At 42.9% G+C, this 18,073-nt stretch overlaps 1 protein-coding gene and 1 long non-coding RNA gene across 2 annotated transcripts in view; both read left to right on the top strand.

Moving 5' to 3' along the window:
• The first annotated feature begins 295 nt into the window (after nt 1–295).
• Nucleotides 296–2,884, top strand: LOC116284877 (uncharacterized). The gene is made up of 3 exons (XR_004194513.2): nt 296–504; nt 734–911; nt 2,330–2,884. It is a non-coding gene; the product is annotated as an uncharacterized lncRNA (long non-coding RNA).
• A 12,862-nt stretch (nt 2,885–15,746) lies between these two features.
• Nucleotides 15,747–18,073, top strand: part of LAMC2 (laminin subunit gamma 2) — a 55,779-nt gene continuing 53,452 nt past the window's right edge. The window contains exon 1 of the mRNA XM_006211775.4: nt 15,747–15,928. Coding sequence (XP_006211837.1) covers nt 15,850–15,928 — 79 coding nt within the window. The 5' untranslated portion in view covers nt 15,747–15,849. The remainder of the gene's footprint in view (nt 15,929–18,073) is intronic.

Raw genomic sequence — 18,073 nt, 5'->3', positions numbered from 1 at the left:
GACAAATCCCCGACACAGAAGGATTCCAAATAATTCTAAGTACTCTGCCCTCGCGCAGGTTGGGGGTAACTCCCCACCCTCACGTGTGGGTGGCGTGTAGGGACTTCCTTCCAAAGAGACCGATGTGGAAGGTGGAGAAAGGGTAATTTTACAGTGGAGAAACCTGGCCAGCACTGTCTCAGCCGGGCGACCAAAGTCAACTTCAACAGTGAGAAGTCATGTTGACAATGTGTATACTTGATACAGTGAAATGAAAATGGCTCTGACTTTTGTGGTCTTCCTCCTAGAAACACACAACCCCAGCCTAATAACGAGAAAAACATCAGAAAAATCCCAGTGGAGGGACATCGTACAGAACACATAACCAGGACTCTTCAAAACTGTTAAGGTCATCAAAAACTAGTCTGAGAAACTGTCACCGCCAAGAGGAGTCCAAGGAGACACCGCAACCATGTGTAATCTGGTGTCCTGGACGCATCCCGGGAGCAGACCAAAGGACATGAGGTAAGAACGAAGGAAATCTGGATTAAAATACGGACGTTAGTTGATGATAACGTATCCACATCAGTCCATCAGTTGTAACAAACATGCCATCCTAACGTAAGATGTAATGGGGCAAATGAACATGGGGTATGTGGGAATTCTCTGTACTATATACTCAATTGTTCTATAAATCTATAACTTTTCTAAAAAGAAAAATCTTTTTTTTTTTTTTAAATTGCTTGGCTGAAAGGTAAACCCCACTGCTCTCATAGAGTCCGTCTGACGCAGAGAAGTCTGATGATGAATCGGGCAGTTCGGGGCAGTCGGAACCCTGTAAGGACGAGCTCCACAGGCCAGAGATGTGAAGGGAAGAGAAGTGTGTCCCCAAGCTCCCCGCCCCCCGCTTCTGTGCATTTCCCCTTCCAAAGGTGAGCACTAATACCTACGCGGTAATTCACCCACTCATGGCTTTCCCCTGCACGGTAGCCCACGCTGTGAGGTAGGTAATGCTGTTACTGTCATTTTATCCAGGAAGAAAACGAGCCCTAGCAAGCTGAAGGACCCGAGATCACCCTGCCTGTAAGGGTGGAGCCCGGGCTGGGATAAAAATCACGGTCTGGGCCCCAGGGAGAGTGGGTTTATATGGTTTTTGTTTTTGGTTTTTTTTTTTACTGAAATATAATTAATTTACAATATTGTGTTAGTTTCAGGTATACAGAAAATGATTCAATTATATATATATATATTTTTTCAGATTATTTCCCATTGTAGGTTAAGACACTCAATAGAATTCCCTGTGCTATACAGTAACTCCTTGTTGCTTATCTGTTTTCTATATAGAAGTTTGCATCTCTTAATCCAATACTACTTTATATATGGTTTTTGGGTTTTTTTTTTACTGAAATATAATTAATTTACAATATTGTGTTAGTTTCAGATATGAATCCCATCCTATAGTTGATTCTAGCCCTAAAGCTAACATTGTGCCCACCTGATGGATTGGAAACAACCCAACCTTGGGGCATTTTCAAGTGGTTTCTGTAATGAGCATTAGAGAACCCACAGGTGTGCCTGGGTGAGGATTTGGGAGGCTGAGCAGACTTTCCCAACCCTGTATTTCAGAAAGGCTCACTCCCTTTTATTTACCCAGTAAGACAAAATTGTATATATCAGCCCAAACAGAGAGAACTAGGTTCTTTTTTTTTTAGTTTCTTTTTTTTCTTTTTGCATGATACTTTAAAAAATTACTATTATTTTTTGTGGGGGGCATTAAGTTTACTTATTTATTTTATTTTTTTAATGGTGGCACTGGGGATTAGAACCCAGGACCTCATGCATGGTGAGCAAGCACTCTACCTCTGAGCTATACCCTCCCCCTAAGAACTAGGTTCTCTGACATGTTTGCAAAAGATGTGCAGAAGATGTTGAAAAAGTAATTTGAAACAGCAACTTCTCAAACTCTGTCCTTTTCCATAAATTTCCTTAAGTGGTTAGAAAGTTCACAACTTTATAAAGACTCTTAGAAAGGCTAGTCAAAGAATAGACCCATTTAGAAACTTCATAAATACAGGCAACTAAAAAAATAAAATATTCCATCACAACTTCCTGCTGGAAAAGTCAAAGTGAGTTCAGATCACGTGGAGGGAAGACCTCACCTCCGGAAGACGCTGTTTGTTTTGAAAGTTCCCTGGGGTGTGGGATGGTGACAAGTCCTCTCTTTTTTTCCCCCTTTGGTTATCTGTGTTTTCTAATGTATCTCCAGTGGACATGTATTGCTCCTGTCGTAATAGAAATAAACAAGAAAAGCTATGAAAAATAAAGATAGATCAGACCGCTGTTTTGGCAGGAAGCGGCTCACCTGGAATCTCATGTTGTGAACGTGCACAGCGGTGGTTCTTCCTGTGACTGACCAAGTGCTGCAAGAGGGCGACTTCTGTGGCTGCAGCAGACTCCAGGCAATGCGTGCTGCCGGTGGACTGAAGATCTGGTCGAGAGTTTGAATCGCCTGGTTCCACAGAATTAACAAATAACTGGAAGACAATGCAGAAAATGAAGCAAGGGGGAGGGGAGAGCTCAGTGGTAGAGTGTGTGCTTAGCATGCACGAGGTCCTGGGTTCCATCCGCAGTACCTCCATCTAATAAATAAGTAGATAAACCTAATTACCAACCCCCCCCAAAGTTTGTTTAAAAACAGAAAACAAAGCAAAACGAAACCAACCAACAAACAAAACCACACACGGCTAAGACTGGAGCACAGGTAACACAAGGAATCAGGACTAATCAGCCTGGAGGAGCGGAATGAGGATGAGCCAGTGGGCTTTCCTTCTGAGGCTGCTGTGTTCTTTTGTTGTTCAGCTCTGCCCAGGGAAGAACAAGAGGGGAAAAAATATCAACTTAGGCTGACAGGTGAGCAACCTACATTGATCCCACTGAGTCCAGTTTTCTCTCATCATGTAGTTGCATCATGATTCAGGGGATGGGACTCAGCTCCAAGGCGGGCCCATGTTGACCCAAGCCAGGGGCTGGCAAACTTTTTCTGTGAAAGGCCAGATAGTAAATGAGGATGTGTAGGCTGTGTGGTCAGTAACTGCTGAACACTGCTGTTTTATGCAAAAGGAGCCACGGATAATCTGCAGAGGAAGAGTGTGACTGTGTTCTAATAAAACTTCCAGAAACAGCTGGTGGGCAGGATTTGGTCCACACCCATAGTTTGCCGACCTCTGGCCTAAACCAGTCATAGTTTTTCCGTCTCTCTTGCCAATGATTAGGATGCCCCAGCTTAAACCAATCAGCAAGAAGCATTTTCCTGGGGATAATGACTGGTTCAGAGGCAGGCATACAACCTAAATTGGCCCAGTCAGGAAGGGGAAAGATTTTTGGGTGACATTTGGGAGAGGAGAGAGGGTTCTGCTCCTCTGACCCCTACGTGAATCAGGATGCGCATAACCCTGCTTGTTACTGGCAACCAGTCTGCGGCTAGGAGGGAATCGGCCCTGAGACTAAGTGAACTCTGGATGACAGAGGAAAAAGATGGGACTCTGATCCCTGACGGTATTGTTAGACCGCAGGGTGATTTAGCCCTATTTCCCACTCCACCTCTGGATTTTCAAGCCTTGCGCAAGCCTCGAAATTTGCTTATGATAAAAAAACCACTCTGAGTCGGGATTTCTACTACTTGTAGCTCAATGCATCCTATCTCATGGGAAATTTTAAAAAATAAGTTTATGGCTCTCAAAGTTTTTTTTTAATTTAATAGACTTTATTCTTTTAGAGCAGTTTCAGGTTCACAGCAGAATTGAGCAGAAAATACAGAGTTAGCACGTAGCCCTCCTCACCCACACATACATCCTCCCCTCCTCTCAGCATCTCTCATCAGTGTGGCGTATTTGGTACAATCGATGAACCAACATGGACACGTTATTATCAACCAAAGTCCACAGTTCACATTACGGTTCACTCTTGGTGTACATTCTGTGGGTTTTGACAAATCCATAATGACATGTAGCCACCACTACAGTATCACACAGAATAATTCCATTGCCCTAAACATCTGTTGTGCCCCATCTATTCATTCCTCCCTCCCTCCCTGTCCCCAAAACCCTGGAAACTACAATCGTTTTATTGTTTCTATAGCTGCGTATGGCTCTCAAAGTTTGCAAACACTAAAAAGAGTTGACACCGTTTCTATCAAACTTCCTTTCTGTCTTTAAACATAAATGGAAAATAGAGAATAAAACCACGACAACTCTCTTTAATTTCCCAGATTGGTAACGATGTGTCTTCCAGGGAGCAGAAAAGGTTGGATGGAATAACTTTTCATGTGTGGAACTGCGGACTATCTGGGTTGAAAGACACTTACTCTGTGATGAGACCAAGAAGGTGGATGCAAAGACGCCCTCGGGATCTGGACTTTCTCTCTGTCTTCCCTTCACATCCTTTGTCTAAAGGCAGGTCTCTTCCCTGTTTCATCTTCAAGTTCTAAACATAAGAAAGTACTTTTTATAAGCAACATGTCATTTTGAAATCTGATTTTTTTACAACACTTTTATTATAGTTATGTGCAATTCTTCTATAGTCATTTTAGTCTCTTGTACTCATACATTTATAGCTTTGGCAATCTGTGAAATTATCTTGATAAAATAAGAGAGCTTGAGTCTTAGAATTGTTTTTCCTGCAAGCAGTTATAATATTAACTTAGTCAACTTCCTAACGTTCTCCAGAGGTAATTTAGATAAGATATAATTTCCCTCGTCATATTAATATGTAAACTGGGATATAGAAACCGGTAAGTGAATTCAGTCTTGCAAAATCAATACTAAACATGTATTATTCATTCAAAAAGATGTCACCGAGGGCCTACTAAGAGCTGGGTGCTGTTCTAGACATAGTTACAGCACAAAGTCCCTGCTGTCCTGGGGCTTATGTTCTAGAAGGAGAGATGGATGAAAAAAAAATGTAACTCTTATGTCGAGTGATCATCAGTGGTAAGAAGAAGCAGAAAGCAAAGGAAGAAATAGAGAATGATCGGCAGGGGAGGGTGGTGGCACCCGATCGCAGTGTTCTCAGGTGGGCTGGGCTCTGCGGTGCATGGGCTTCTTGTCTGAGAAACAGCAGAGGGGCCAGTGCGGCTGGACGGAACGAAGGAGACAGAGACCTGGAGGGGACTGGCTGGAGGCGTGGCGCAGGGCGCTTCGGGTATGACCTTAGAGGCTGCATAATGGCTCTGGGGTTTATTCCGGGACTCACTGGAAGGATCACAAGCCTACAGAGTCTCTGATCAGCCCAGATGTCCCCAGCAATACCAAAGACATACGATTTATGAATCCTTTCTGCTCATCAAGCTGATTTATAGTCTGAGCAAGCAGTGGAGTAGCCATTTATTCGATAGATTGAAAGGATTCATTCATTTCTCTCTTTCAGTTCAACTTACTCTATCAGGATGAGCCTTTGAAACTGCACTACATATTTTTCCCTTTGGTTCCCTTCATGCCTAGTAAACTGTGTTCTTATAGCACCTGTCTTATCACCCTTCTCCCACAGATTATACAGAATGAGCTGTGTTATCATCAAGTGTCTCCCACCATGCCTGGCCCACGGCACATGCTCAGAAACATTCACTTAACAAGTAGATGGAAGGATGAGCACAGGACAATATTTTATTGTGATAAAACATTCTCTGCGTAAAAATTATCTCCATAAAATACATTTCTCAGACTTATATAATTTAGCCTAACGTCACTGAAAAATATAGCTTACAAGCATTTCTTTCCTCTTTCTTACATCACATTATTTTCCTTAAAAAGATCAAATCATAAAATCAAAATCTGCATGGTGGTGATAGCTTGTGTAGGTAAATTCCTTTTGTAGGTTATTACAACACCTGAGTAAATTTTCAAGAGTGTTCTAGAAGGCAATTTGAAATACCTTTTTGGTGTTTTTACATATGCTAATTATTTAATTCCTCATAGAACACCTTTCAAGTATAGCAATGTGAATACCTTACTTTGCAATTGTGAAAACAAAAAATACGTGCAACTTTCCAAATTTTAGACTCAAGAAGGTGAAACTAAAAGAGTATAAAACTTAACACCTCATTTCCAGGCATCTGGTTTATAGGACTGTATTAATATGAAAGCGATACTTGCCAGTAGAAATGCAGGGTTATTTGGAAAAGTTTAGGTAACACATAAGAGAAACTCTCTGCTGGGTAAAATGTTAACAATCAAACAATAAGTTGTTAAGAATGTACTTTCAACAATTTTTTTTTCACCAGACACGATTTTATATACCCACTGATTTTGCAAGAACTCAAATTAAGGGACTGTTGACTACAACATACAACACTTAAGTGGTAGAGCGCATACGTAACGTGCACGAGGTCCTGGATTCAATCCCCAGTACCTCCATTAAAACAAGCAAACCTAATTACCACCCCCCCCAAAAAAACCCCAAACCAACAAACAAATTAAAAAAAAAAAACACTTAGTTACAAGTGACCGTTGTGAAGGAGGTGCTGAGTGAGATTCCATTTACAAAAAGGATACCAGAGAAGGTCTTGGACCTGAGCTGTTTATGTAATATGGTAGCCTCTAACCACATGTGGCTAATTAAATTTAGATAAAATTAAATAAATGAAAAATGTAGCACCTCAGTGCACCAGTCACATGTAAAATGCTCAATAGATACATGTGGTTAGTGGCTCCCCTGTTAGGAAGCACACATGTAGAGCATTTCCATCACTGCAGAAATGTCCGCTGGACAACACTGCCTTAGAAAGAGCAGACAGGGGAGTCGGGCTGGCAAAATCTTTAATAAAGGCAGGCAAGCAACTTACTCTGGAAAAGGAAGCGTGGATTCTGGGAAGGAGACATCCAATCACACTAGCATGGCCCTTTGGGAGTATAACTGAGTTTCGAGACAAGACAGAAACAATAGTGGTTTGTTCGGTTGTTCCAAAATTCCACACCAAAAATAATTTTTCAACTTTCATTACCCTAGAACCGGAAGTCCTATTTTGTTACGCACAGGGAACTTGCTTAGAGGGGGGAGTGGGAAGGTTTTTGGATGGAGGAAAATGTGCTAAAGGCAATGTTCTTCAAAGACTGGTGTGGTAAGCGATGCTTTCTAAAATGATTGTAAATTACCTGGAAGACATAATACGTGGTTTAACCTTCCGAACGGTGCTTTGCTAAAGTTAGTGCTAAATATCAGTGCAGAGAAAAGAAATTTTTTTTTGGAAAGGCTCAAAAGAACCTGAGTAAGCAGAAAGTTGAAATGTGAAATTCAGTGAAAACTGGTGTTAATTGTTATATTTAAGGGAACGTAATCCAAATGAGAATAACAAAATGGTGGTATCTGAATCCAACTTCACCTCAAAGGCAAAATCAAGAAGCCATGTGGACTGATTCTTTCATTCCCATTTCCCACTGATGACTGAAAGGAGCCCCAGTGGAGAACAGTTTCCTTCCTTTGGGTACATGCAGGCCCGTGCCCGGGTGTGTGGCTTGGCAGGAAAAGCTCCCTGCTGGATTTTAGTACTCTATCCCCACCCGCTCCCCACCGCTCCCAGCCCCCGCCCCGCCCTCCAGCTTCCTCTGCCAGATACTCTTATGCTGGCCACAGCGGTACAAGGTGACCCGCATGGGGCCCTCCATCCAAAACTGTTATGATGCCAGTTTGCAAGCTGTGGTGCATCCAAGCGTAAGATGCTTTTGCAAACTGGTCTCTTTTTGTCAATACACACATGGGAAAGCTTGGAAATATCCTTTAAAAAGCAACCAAAATCATCACAAGGGCAGACTACTAGATGAGTCTAAAAATAGGATTTTTCAGCCAGAAAGGCAAAGGACATAGATTCATAAATTCACAAGAGATTGGGAAATGGTTGAAATACACTCTAGTTTAGCAAATGCTGAAGTTGTAGAACCAGGGATGATTAAGAGATCCTTTTAGCAAAATAAAGTCGACTTTATATAGCAAATTGAAAACGTCTAGAAAATACAGATGTTTAAAAGAGAGAATTGGTTACATTTATAGGTGATAATTCCATAGTATGCTAATAAGTGCATTTTAAGGAAATTTTGGACTGTTTTTCTAAACATTTAAAGTTAGTGTCATGGAGGCAACCCACCCCCCACCTCCCAAAACCTCCGCTGATGCTCCTGAGAGGTCCAGCCTCGCTCTGTGTGAGGGGACATTGGCCTGAATCAGCTGCATTTTGTGTGTTCTCACTCTTTTGACTCTGTCAGTGTTCCGGAGGGAAAATCAACCTTGTGGTTGACTGGTTAGACAAGATCTGGTTCTGAAAGGAAGCTCATTAAATTAATTTTTATTAATACAAATTTATTTATAAAGTTAGTAAGAATTCTTCAGAAAATCTCAACAGGAAAGATTAGCATGAAGATAACATTGGGACAGTTACCTCTGAGATGGATTTTCCATCGGGCCCTGGAGGGGAGAAGATTTGGATTTGCCCTTTTCTTAGAAAATATTGAACGTAGGAGCAAAACCTAAAAACCCAAACAACCAAACAAAAGCCCATAAATTTTACTCCAAAGGAGATTTTCTACCTAGAGTCCAAGTACTACATTGTGTGTGTGTGTGTGTGTAATTAAAGCCTAAGTGAAATCCATTTTTAAGTTTGCGTGAAGCATGTAAAATGTATTCAGTTCCACAGAATCAATTCTGCTGCAAAGCCAAGCGGTTATTCTGCTTTAGCTGAGATTTTGTAAGTTGCTTCCCAGGGCTGTACTGACAGAGGACCCCGCGATAAGGAAATAGCAGAGGCATTAGCAGCTTTGTAAAGCATGGCAGTTAAACCTTGCTTTGCTCTGCATTCATACAATAAAAGGCAAAACATTGAAACGATTGTTCAGATAATTCAGGCCTGAAATACATTCTCCTAAAATAGCCAGATGGTTGAGACAAGTGTGTCATTTTGGTTTACATGTCTGAATCACTGCATTAATTTTTCTACTTAATCTAAGTAGACATACCGAGGCTGAGAGAAATTTTTAGGTTAATGAGGAATGTCTCTAGATTTTTATGTGGTTATTTGTAGCTCTTTGCATAATTGCAGTGATCCACAGTTTTACCTTTTAACCGAAGTCTAATCTGCAGGCTTCCTGCAAAAGACCCACCCAGGAATGTTTGGGGATTTCTGTGTAACCAGGCCCTGGAAAAGCTGAGCCCAGGGAGACAGCTACTAAATCCTGCAGCTCTTTCCGACAGCTTGGACTCTACACCACGCCGAAAATAGTTTCCAGTTATTCTAAGGAGTTGAAGAATTGAGTAACTTAATAAAGAGCTCTTATACCTGGATTAAGGCATCAGATCAAGAGAAAACCATCAAGACCTGATTGGATGATGGGAAAGGATTTTGCATAAAAATCCGAAGTCATTGTACACTGAGGAGTTACAAAAGGTAATGTGAAAAGGAAAATGCACCTCTAATAACCAAACCTTTATTGCTGATCTTCAGGAGCGGGTGGGGGGTCAACTGCAGAATATAGTATATCTTGTAAAGATTAGGCATTTAGTAGGTCAATTATGCTTCAAAAAACAAACAAACTCATTGAAAAAGACGGCAGATGTGTGGTTACCAGAGGTGGTGGTGGTGGGGTTTGGACGAAGGTAGTTAAAAGGCAAACTTCCAGTTATAAGATAAATAGGTGCTAGGAATGTAATGTGCAACATGATAAGTACAATTAACACCGCTGGATGTTATATATGAACGCTGAGTTCTCATCACAAGCAAGAAAATTTTTTCTGTTTCTTTAATTTTGCATCTGTATGAGATGACACACGTTCACCAAACTTATTGTGGAAATCCTTTCATGGTATAAGTTAGACAAATCATTATCATTATGCTGTACCCCTGAAACTTATACAGTGCTGTATGTCAATTACAGCTCAATAAAACTGGGATGGGGGGATTCCCTCAGCAAAAATTAAAATAAAACGTTTAGGCATTTCACCTTTATTTGAAATCCGACTCAGCTTTTTTAATTGGAGAAGAATGTGTTTATTCAAGTAAGAGGCTTAATTTGTTTTTACATTGTAGTTGAATAACTCTGGAGTGAGGTATTGGCATGGATTTGTGAGGCAGCCTGGGTAACCTCAAAATGCGGATAATAATAGCACCTGCTTCAGAGGACAGCGGTGAGGAACCAGCTCCAAAACCCCTGCAAGACTCCCAGCACCGAGCTGGGCACACGCAGAGCTGTCAGTGTTGTAACTGTCAAAACTGTTACTGGATGTTTCACACACATCCAGAGCTTCCTATCTAAAGGCAGAGGGTTAGACTCTAAAGGCTGTGGAGTTCTTCAGACCTTATAATGTTATAAATTATTAAAGGTGGGAAGTTCCAGACTGAAATGAAGAGACACACATAGAAACATTGTTTCTTGGACTTGCTTCTTACTCCCGAAAGGCAGGGGCGGGGGAGGGGGGTCTCTGATATAATGGTGGCCCCCCACTACCCAGCTTTCGGCTTATCTTGTCACAGCTGCAGCCCTGAACCCCACCCCCGCAATCCAGGGAAGAATTTCACTGTGGTGGGCTCCTTAACTCTCATGCAATCCTGAATATCTGTGTCCCCTTATTAGAGCGGGAGAGGAACCACGGGTGGCATTCAGTCTACTAGTGGACGTTCCACATGCGAGTGGATGACCAAATTTCAGTCAAAGGGAACGCATTCACAGGTGGCACCCTTCCTGAGTCTACTGAAGTTTCCTTGCAGTATCTTTCATCCTCTCTTGTTTGGTTTTTTTTTTTTTCTATTTTGCCCTTTTTTTTTTATCATGTGCCCCTCTTCTCTCCACTCCTTTCCATTTGTTTACCACTAAGTAAGTAATTGATGTGAGTATCTCTCTGTAACAACTACGCCAAGAAGATGCAAATGAAGTTGTTCTTTGTGCCCAGCTCTTGACTTCCCCTCACCTCCCCGGCCTCAGGTGTATCACCAGCCGAGCACAGAAGAAGGATCATCTCCCCTTAAAAAGTAAAAAGGCATCACTGGAGCTCTGGTCCGGCTTCTGCTGCTCCCTGAAAACTAGCTGTGGGAGCAGCATATACGTTTCCCTGGAAGATGGAAGCGTGCCACTCCAGCCAGGGTGCTTGCTTCAGAGAACATTGTTTTCTGGAGTCCTGCCAACCTCATGGAATTCGCCCAGACGGTCCAGGAAACACTGAACCATTTCCATTTATGGACATTTTCCTTTACCAATTAAGAACAAAGGGGAGTTGTTGATTTTTTTTTAACCCCCTGATTGCTGTATTTTTGCCTTTAAAATTTTTATGCAAATGCTGACGTAATTAGAACTATCTGGAGAGATTAAAGGCTTGGAATGGAGACCAGTAGCCCTGTCTGTTGCTGGCATGTTAACAGCCAGTGCTTCAGTTTTTATCATAAGTGAGTTTGAAAGTGGGTGACATGCCAGACATTCCTGCTGAAAGTTAACTAAGGTAATGATGGAACGCAAGGCGAGAAATCAACATGTCACTTGCAGTTCTGTTTGGGAGGTTGGGGTGGAGCGATGACAGTTCTGTAAAGTGAGTTGCACAGCACTGTGAGGAAAAGTCCCCTGCTGGTGACCAAGCTGCAACTGAAACGGGGGACAAAGGGGATTTCCAAGGCGTGGGCTGGGACTTCAGGAGGCTGGCCACGCCCTGTGGAAATGCTCCCGCACCTTCCCGCCTCTGAGCCAAGGCCTTCTGCACAAAGCATTGTCCCCACTGATACCAGGGATTACACTCTAGGTGACTGTGACAGCTTTGGAAAAGATAAGAGGAAAATCCACGTGCTGACTTTCTAGGATGAAAGTCCAAGGCGGGTTTGAAATCCGTGCTCCGAAGCAAACATTTCAGAAAGGCACCTCTTACCTTTTGTAAATTACCGAAACAGACGCCCGGAGGGGAGCCTGCAGTTCTCGGGGGGCATTTCTACTGAAGCCCTGAGGTGCTCTTCTGCTTCAGGTTTCTTGGAGCTTGTCAGAAATAGCAGCACGTCAGGCTGGAGTCCGTGCTTGGGCTCGGTCACAACTTGTGCAGCACTGGTGTGTTTCAAGTTCTGAGTTTGACACATTTGAATGAAAGTATTGTCTTCATTATTAAATAGATTTTTGAGATTTTTCTCTTATTTTTTTAATTTCAGTTTTATTGAGGTATAATTTATGTATGATCAAATTTACCTGTTTTCAGTGTACAATTTGATTATTTTTGACCGCTATCATATTTCAGGATATTTCCTTCATCCCCCCAAATTATCCTCTCACCCCATTGCAGTCACTACCCCCGATAACCACTGATCAGCTTTCTTTCCTTGCAGTTTTACATTTTCTAGAATTTCATATCAATGGAATGATCTAGAATCTTGTCTTTTGTGTCTGGCTTCTTTCCCTTGGCATAATGCTTTGATATTTAATACACGTTCTGATGTATCAGTGGATCATGCCTTTTTATTGCTGAATAGTGACAAGATTTTTTTCTCAGTTTTCTTGTGTTAAAATATAACATAAAATTTACTATCTTAACCATTTCTATGTGTAGCTCAAGTTGATTTTTGTCTGAACTTGAAAAACAAAGATTTATTTGGGTCATAGGGAAAAGCCAGTAGATTTTTGTTGCCTTTTTGAAAAGCGTGCGTTAATTGAAGCTATTCGTAAGGATGTATTCAAATCCATCTTACCTTTATATTTTCCCTCAAATATAAGATTCCACCCCTTGACTTACTTAAAATGAAGTTCTAAATGCAAAACTTTTGAAACATTAGTCAGGCGAATGCAAATCTGAATGAGAAGAAATATTCCAGATATGTAGCAAAAATACAAATTAATTAACAACTTCCAAGTAAATGTTGGTAATCAGGACACAGACCTGGATTAGACCAAGAGTTTCACAGAAGTTTAAAAACACCCATCTTTCTCATACGATATTTGTTAGTAATTATTTAAAGGAAAAACTAACAGTGCTTAGTGATAATAATAGCAACAAATTTTACTATTATTAATACTATATTATTATTATAGCTTACTTGTGTAGTGCATATTACATGCCTGGGCACTAGATGGTTATTAACTCATTTACTTTTCCCAACAAACCTACTAGGTAGGTGTTCTATTATCATTCCCATTTTACGGATGAAGAAACTGAGGCATAGAGGAAACTAAGTAACCTGCCTTGAGGAGGGGTGAAGCCAGGATTTGGTTCTGGGAATCTGCTCTGAGCCTTGATGCCTGACCCCAGCAATGCCCTAGAGGAATATTCAAGTTGGCAAAAGGAGTTGATATTGTCCCTGGGCAAGGGAGGAGATTAAGCCAGAGCTGAGGTTGCAAGCCTGGGCCACACAGATTGTTTCGACGTGTGAAGAGGCCCAGGATAAGGCAATGAGAAGAGATAGGAACTGAGAAACCTTGGATCATACTGTTTACGTGGAAGAGACAACTCTTGGGCTGGTGCCCAGGGACCTGCTGCCCAGTTTCTGCCCCAGGTCCTAATGACCCTGGGGGTCCCTTCAGAGCTAACACATTAGGAAAACCAGAAGTATTTGTTCAGAGTTCATTGTGACTTGGCTTTATTGATGTGGGCCAAGGGTCCAGTCTGGTTGGGTTATAATGGAGATGTTGATAAATAACAACACTGACTGCGTATTGAATTCATTCAATATTGTGAATTTGTCTTTTTCATGGTGCTTTTTAATCTGACCTAACAAAGAACTTACGGACTTCGAAGTAGATTTCCTGGGTCCGAATCTTGGCTGTGTCACTCTCGCAGTGTGACTTGGTGCCTGTTACCAGATCTCCCTGTGCCTCTGTTTTCTCTTCTGTAAAAATGGGGAAATGAGTAGCGTGCCTGTTTCTCAGCATTGTTTTGAAAACTGAAGGGTTAGGTAGAAAGGATACACGGCACTTAGGGCAATTAGGCACCACATATGTGTTACTATTATGGTTATCACTATCGCAAAAATGAGGGTAGATGAAAATAACTGCCCCAGTGTTTGATTTGTAATCTGTACTAAGATGAAATCACCTTCCAGGCTTTACAGTGCAGGGCTCTGCTCCTTGTCCCTGCAGGGCGGGGAGGCGTTGCACGTCACCGATGAGCAGGCACACAGGGAGCAGAGAACTCAGAGAACTGACTTCAGCCTCTGCACTGCACCAGGTACTAGGAGGGAAAATTCTACATACCTGGTCTCTGTGACCTGAAACTTTGGCAATCATCAGACCTTGTGAATTTGGAGAGAGAACAATCTTTTTTACTTTTTGGAATCCTAAACAGAATAAAGGAAAATCAAGCTTGGCGTAAGAAAATTGGAGTTTCCTTTCTAGTCCTCATTTTTCGTTGCCAGAGATTTTAGAGTAAGTGTTGGCCAGTTGGCAGTAACCTGCCTCGCCCCTGTGGGTCTTTGGCGCTGTGTTCAGATCCCAGGCATTTCTGAACACCGGCTTTGTGCTCCATGTTCTGGACAAAGCCATCCCTCGCTGTCCCAGGCAGCCCGCCCCAGCCTTGATTACATGCATAAACTGAACTCCCTACACCCTTGACACTTAACCACGTACTGTCTTGTATTGTTTGTTACCTTATGTTGTTAATCGTCTGTAGAACTAACTAGAGAACATCCATTTAGTCAGTGAACAATAATTTACTGGGGCCTTTGCAGGCCTTGATGGTGAAAAGTAAGGGTGATTGTTTTAGACAGGTTGTAGATGTGTGTGTGTGTGTATGTATATACCAATACACACACACACACACACACACACACACACACACACACCCCTGGGAATTTTTAAATCTCTTATAGGCACTAAAGCCTCCTCCCTGACAGCCACCTCTTTGAATTATTGCCGCCAGCCTCCCTGGGGAAGGAGACGATGTGGGATTTCTACAGTTTTCTACAGTTTTCAGTTTTCTAGATATCACCCACTCACGTAGGACATCGGACTTGGAAGGTACAGCTGGACTCAATGAACATACTCTAAAGGGCCCAGAGGGGTTGGCCTGAGAAATATGCTCTGTGATGTAAAAGGAATCTGAAATCTGGATCCTCTTTCTTATTCAGTCCAACAGGATATTAACTGAGCACCAGCTGTGTGCTAGATACTGCCCTAGGACACAGGGTGATACCTAGCCTTCATACGGGAGGCCCGCCAGTCGACACGTGACTTGATGAGTTGCTAGCCCCGGTGATCAAGGAGGGATGGGGATGCAGGAGAGGAAGCCTTGGTCCAGCCTGGTGATAGTGAGGGAAGGAATGAGGAGCTGTAGAGTGGGTAGGTAGGGGTAGGGCTGCTGCATTTCAGAGAGAGGCTGAGCCCAGGCCGGAGGGTGGAGAGGACCATATGGGGACTGTTGGACTGGCCTACTTTCCTTGATGTCTTTTAGACCAGAGCCGATGATCAGGGCTGCTGACTTAGTTTTGAGTTTGCGCACTTGCAGCTGGGCCTCCCGGTTTGAGGAAGGGGTGGGCTGCTAGCTACCTCTGGATTCTGCCCTGGACCACCCTGGGAGAGAAGGGGGCTCTGGGGGATCGGGCACATTCCTCCAGAAGGATCCCGGGGGCCGCAGCCTCGGCACCACACCCTTGGCCCAGGCCAGGTGTGCGCCCGTCTTGGGGTGGGGGCGCAGCTGGGGCCAGCGCTTTTACAGCTCCGTGTGTGCTGCGTGTTTGTCTGCCTCCCGAGGGCTGGGTCCTCCTTATTCACAGGTGAGTCACACCCTGAAACACAGGCTCTCTTCCTGTCAGGACTGAGTCAGGTAGAAGAGTCGATAAAACCACCTGATCAAGGAAAAGGAAGGCACAGCGGAGCGCAGAGCGAGCGCTCGCAGCCCGCGCAGCACCCCTGCGGCGGCGGACGCGGCGGCCCGGCCATGCCCGCGCTCTGGCTCAGCTGCTGCCTCTGCTTCGCGCTCCTCCTGCCTGCAGCCCGGGCCGACTCCAGGAGGCAAGGTGAGTCGGCTTCCAGGGGCCAACGTCGCGGCCCTGGCTGTTTGACCTGGCCTTCCTCTTCAGACCGTGATGGCTGAACGCACCTCCAGGAGTCCCACTCTGAGAACCCCTTTAGCGCTCCCTCCTCCTCCCCAACCCGGGGCTTGCCCGGAGATTGGTTTACAGAAATATTGTATTATTATTTACTAATGCTGTATAAAGCTGTCTGATTTTAAAATCTGAAGCTGATAGGTTGTGCCAAGTCAGTCTTCCTTACTTTAAAAATGTTCCTTCTTGATTGCTTTTTTTGCTCAGGGGGCACGTTTATTTAATCTGTAAGATCGAAGTAAGTTGGTATATAAATCCTTTTCCCAGTGTGTGTTTTTATTGATGAGATTTTGGTGAGAATGTTTTCTGTGGCCGTGAACCCCACAAAGACTGAAAAGGAACCTCTTCAATAACCCTTCTGGAATTCCCATCTCATCTTTCAGATGGAAAATTGAGCCTCGAGAGTCTTAATAATGCTTTACTTTTGCGTAACATTTTTATAGTATTTTCACATAATATTCATTCAACAGGCATTTATTGCACACCTATGTCATAGATCATTTGATCTTATCTAGGGCACCCAGTGGCTGTCACGTTGTGAGAGGTTCAGCTGCTGTAAACAAAACTTTCTGAGCACCTAGCAACAGTTTGCTGAATGCATGTGTCAGCTGCAAGAACATGTAACGGGTGTTTTCTTCAGTTTTACTTAGCTGTTGCTTAGTTTTACCCATGCCATCTTGCCTGTGTAAGTTTCGCCGGTGATATTTGCCTTTATAATTACCCCAAATTCTCATGTTTATTTTGGCTTCCTGCATCTGCTGGCATTTCAGTAATCATTTCAGTAGGTCCAAGAGCCATCTTCACACATGTGCATGTGTGAACTTGAGACCAGGTTCACGGGCACAGGGAATTACCTTAGATATCCCGTTTATTACTGTGCAGTCTGGGTGATGCTGGCCTGAATTGTATTTGAATGGCATAGATGTTTTTACCCTGGGTTTAAGTGCATTGATACAGTCCTTCTATTTTTTCTAAAATAGTCTTGGAATTAACTTCCAACCCATCATCTTTGACTACCATTTAAAAATCACTTGTGAAAATGATCATGTAGGTTGGGCTCCCTTAAAGTTAGAATAAATAGCCTTAACCTAGTGAGAAACACCCAAAAAGAAAGAACAGTCTTCCAATATTAGAATTCAGAGGGACTGCTTATGGATTCAAAGACTAGACTCCCTTGGCTTAAAAAATGAAAACATGGGCATGGATTTGTGCAAAGCTACATATTTAGCTACAGTCAGAGATACATCTGGCACTTGATCCTGGGGTTCTGAGGCTGGAGCTTTGGGGACCACATTATAAAGGCAGTAAGGGAACAAGGTGCATATGTTTTACATAGTGGGTATTTATTGAATCCATTTCCCCCTTGGCTATAGTTGAGTGTATGTGTGTGTTAGCATTAGATAACAGAAATGAACATGGAGGAATGCTATCAGTTGTTTAATAAAACATAACAAGAGGACAGAGCTTGGACTCTCAATTCTCAAGGATGGGCAAGCTCTGAGTATTCACTCTAAATCACTAAGTCAGAAGCAATGTTGAGTCTCACTTCCAGACCTTCCCCTTCCTTAAAGACAGGCCACTTAATATACTAGGCTGCCTCCTCAAAGGCCTTTGCTCAGGGTTCAATGAAGGTGTGAAAATTTTGCTATTAGGGTCAAGCACACATGCTTTTCCATTCATGGGATGCTCAGATGCAGTAGAAGTTGGACAGAAATCACAGTATTTGCCACCTTCCAAAGTGACCTGCATCTGTGCACTCCTGAGAGCCTAAAGCAATGACATTGCTTCCCGGGTGTTCCCTTGCAGATGAGATTACGGTGCTGGATATAAACAGCAAGATTCTCAGAGTTGGTTTTAGTTAAAGCACAGGTTTTGGAGCCAGCCTGACCTGGCTTCAAATTTTGACCGATTCCCTTAACTAGTTCCTTATTTGTAACCATTCAGGCTCCTCGGCTGCTTGGAGTCTGCTCTTTGCCTGTTAAGTAGAGGCAACAGTGCCATGTAACCTTGTAGGGCTGTTGGAAAGATGAGAGATTACAGTAAAGTGCCTTAAAATGC

Source organism: Vicugna pacos, chromosome 21 (assembly GCF_048564905.1).
Source record: "Vicugna pacos chromosome 21, VicPac4, whole genome shotgun sequence".
Lineage (NCBI taxonomy): Eukaryota > Metazoa > Chordata > Mammalia > Artiodactyla > Camelidae > Vicugna > Vicugna pacos.
Note: the sequence above shows the minus strand (reverse complement) of the source record. Positions and strands in the feature narration are given on the sequence as shown.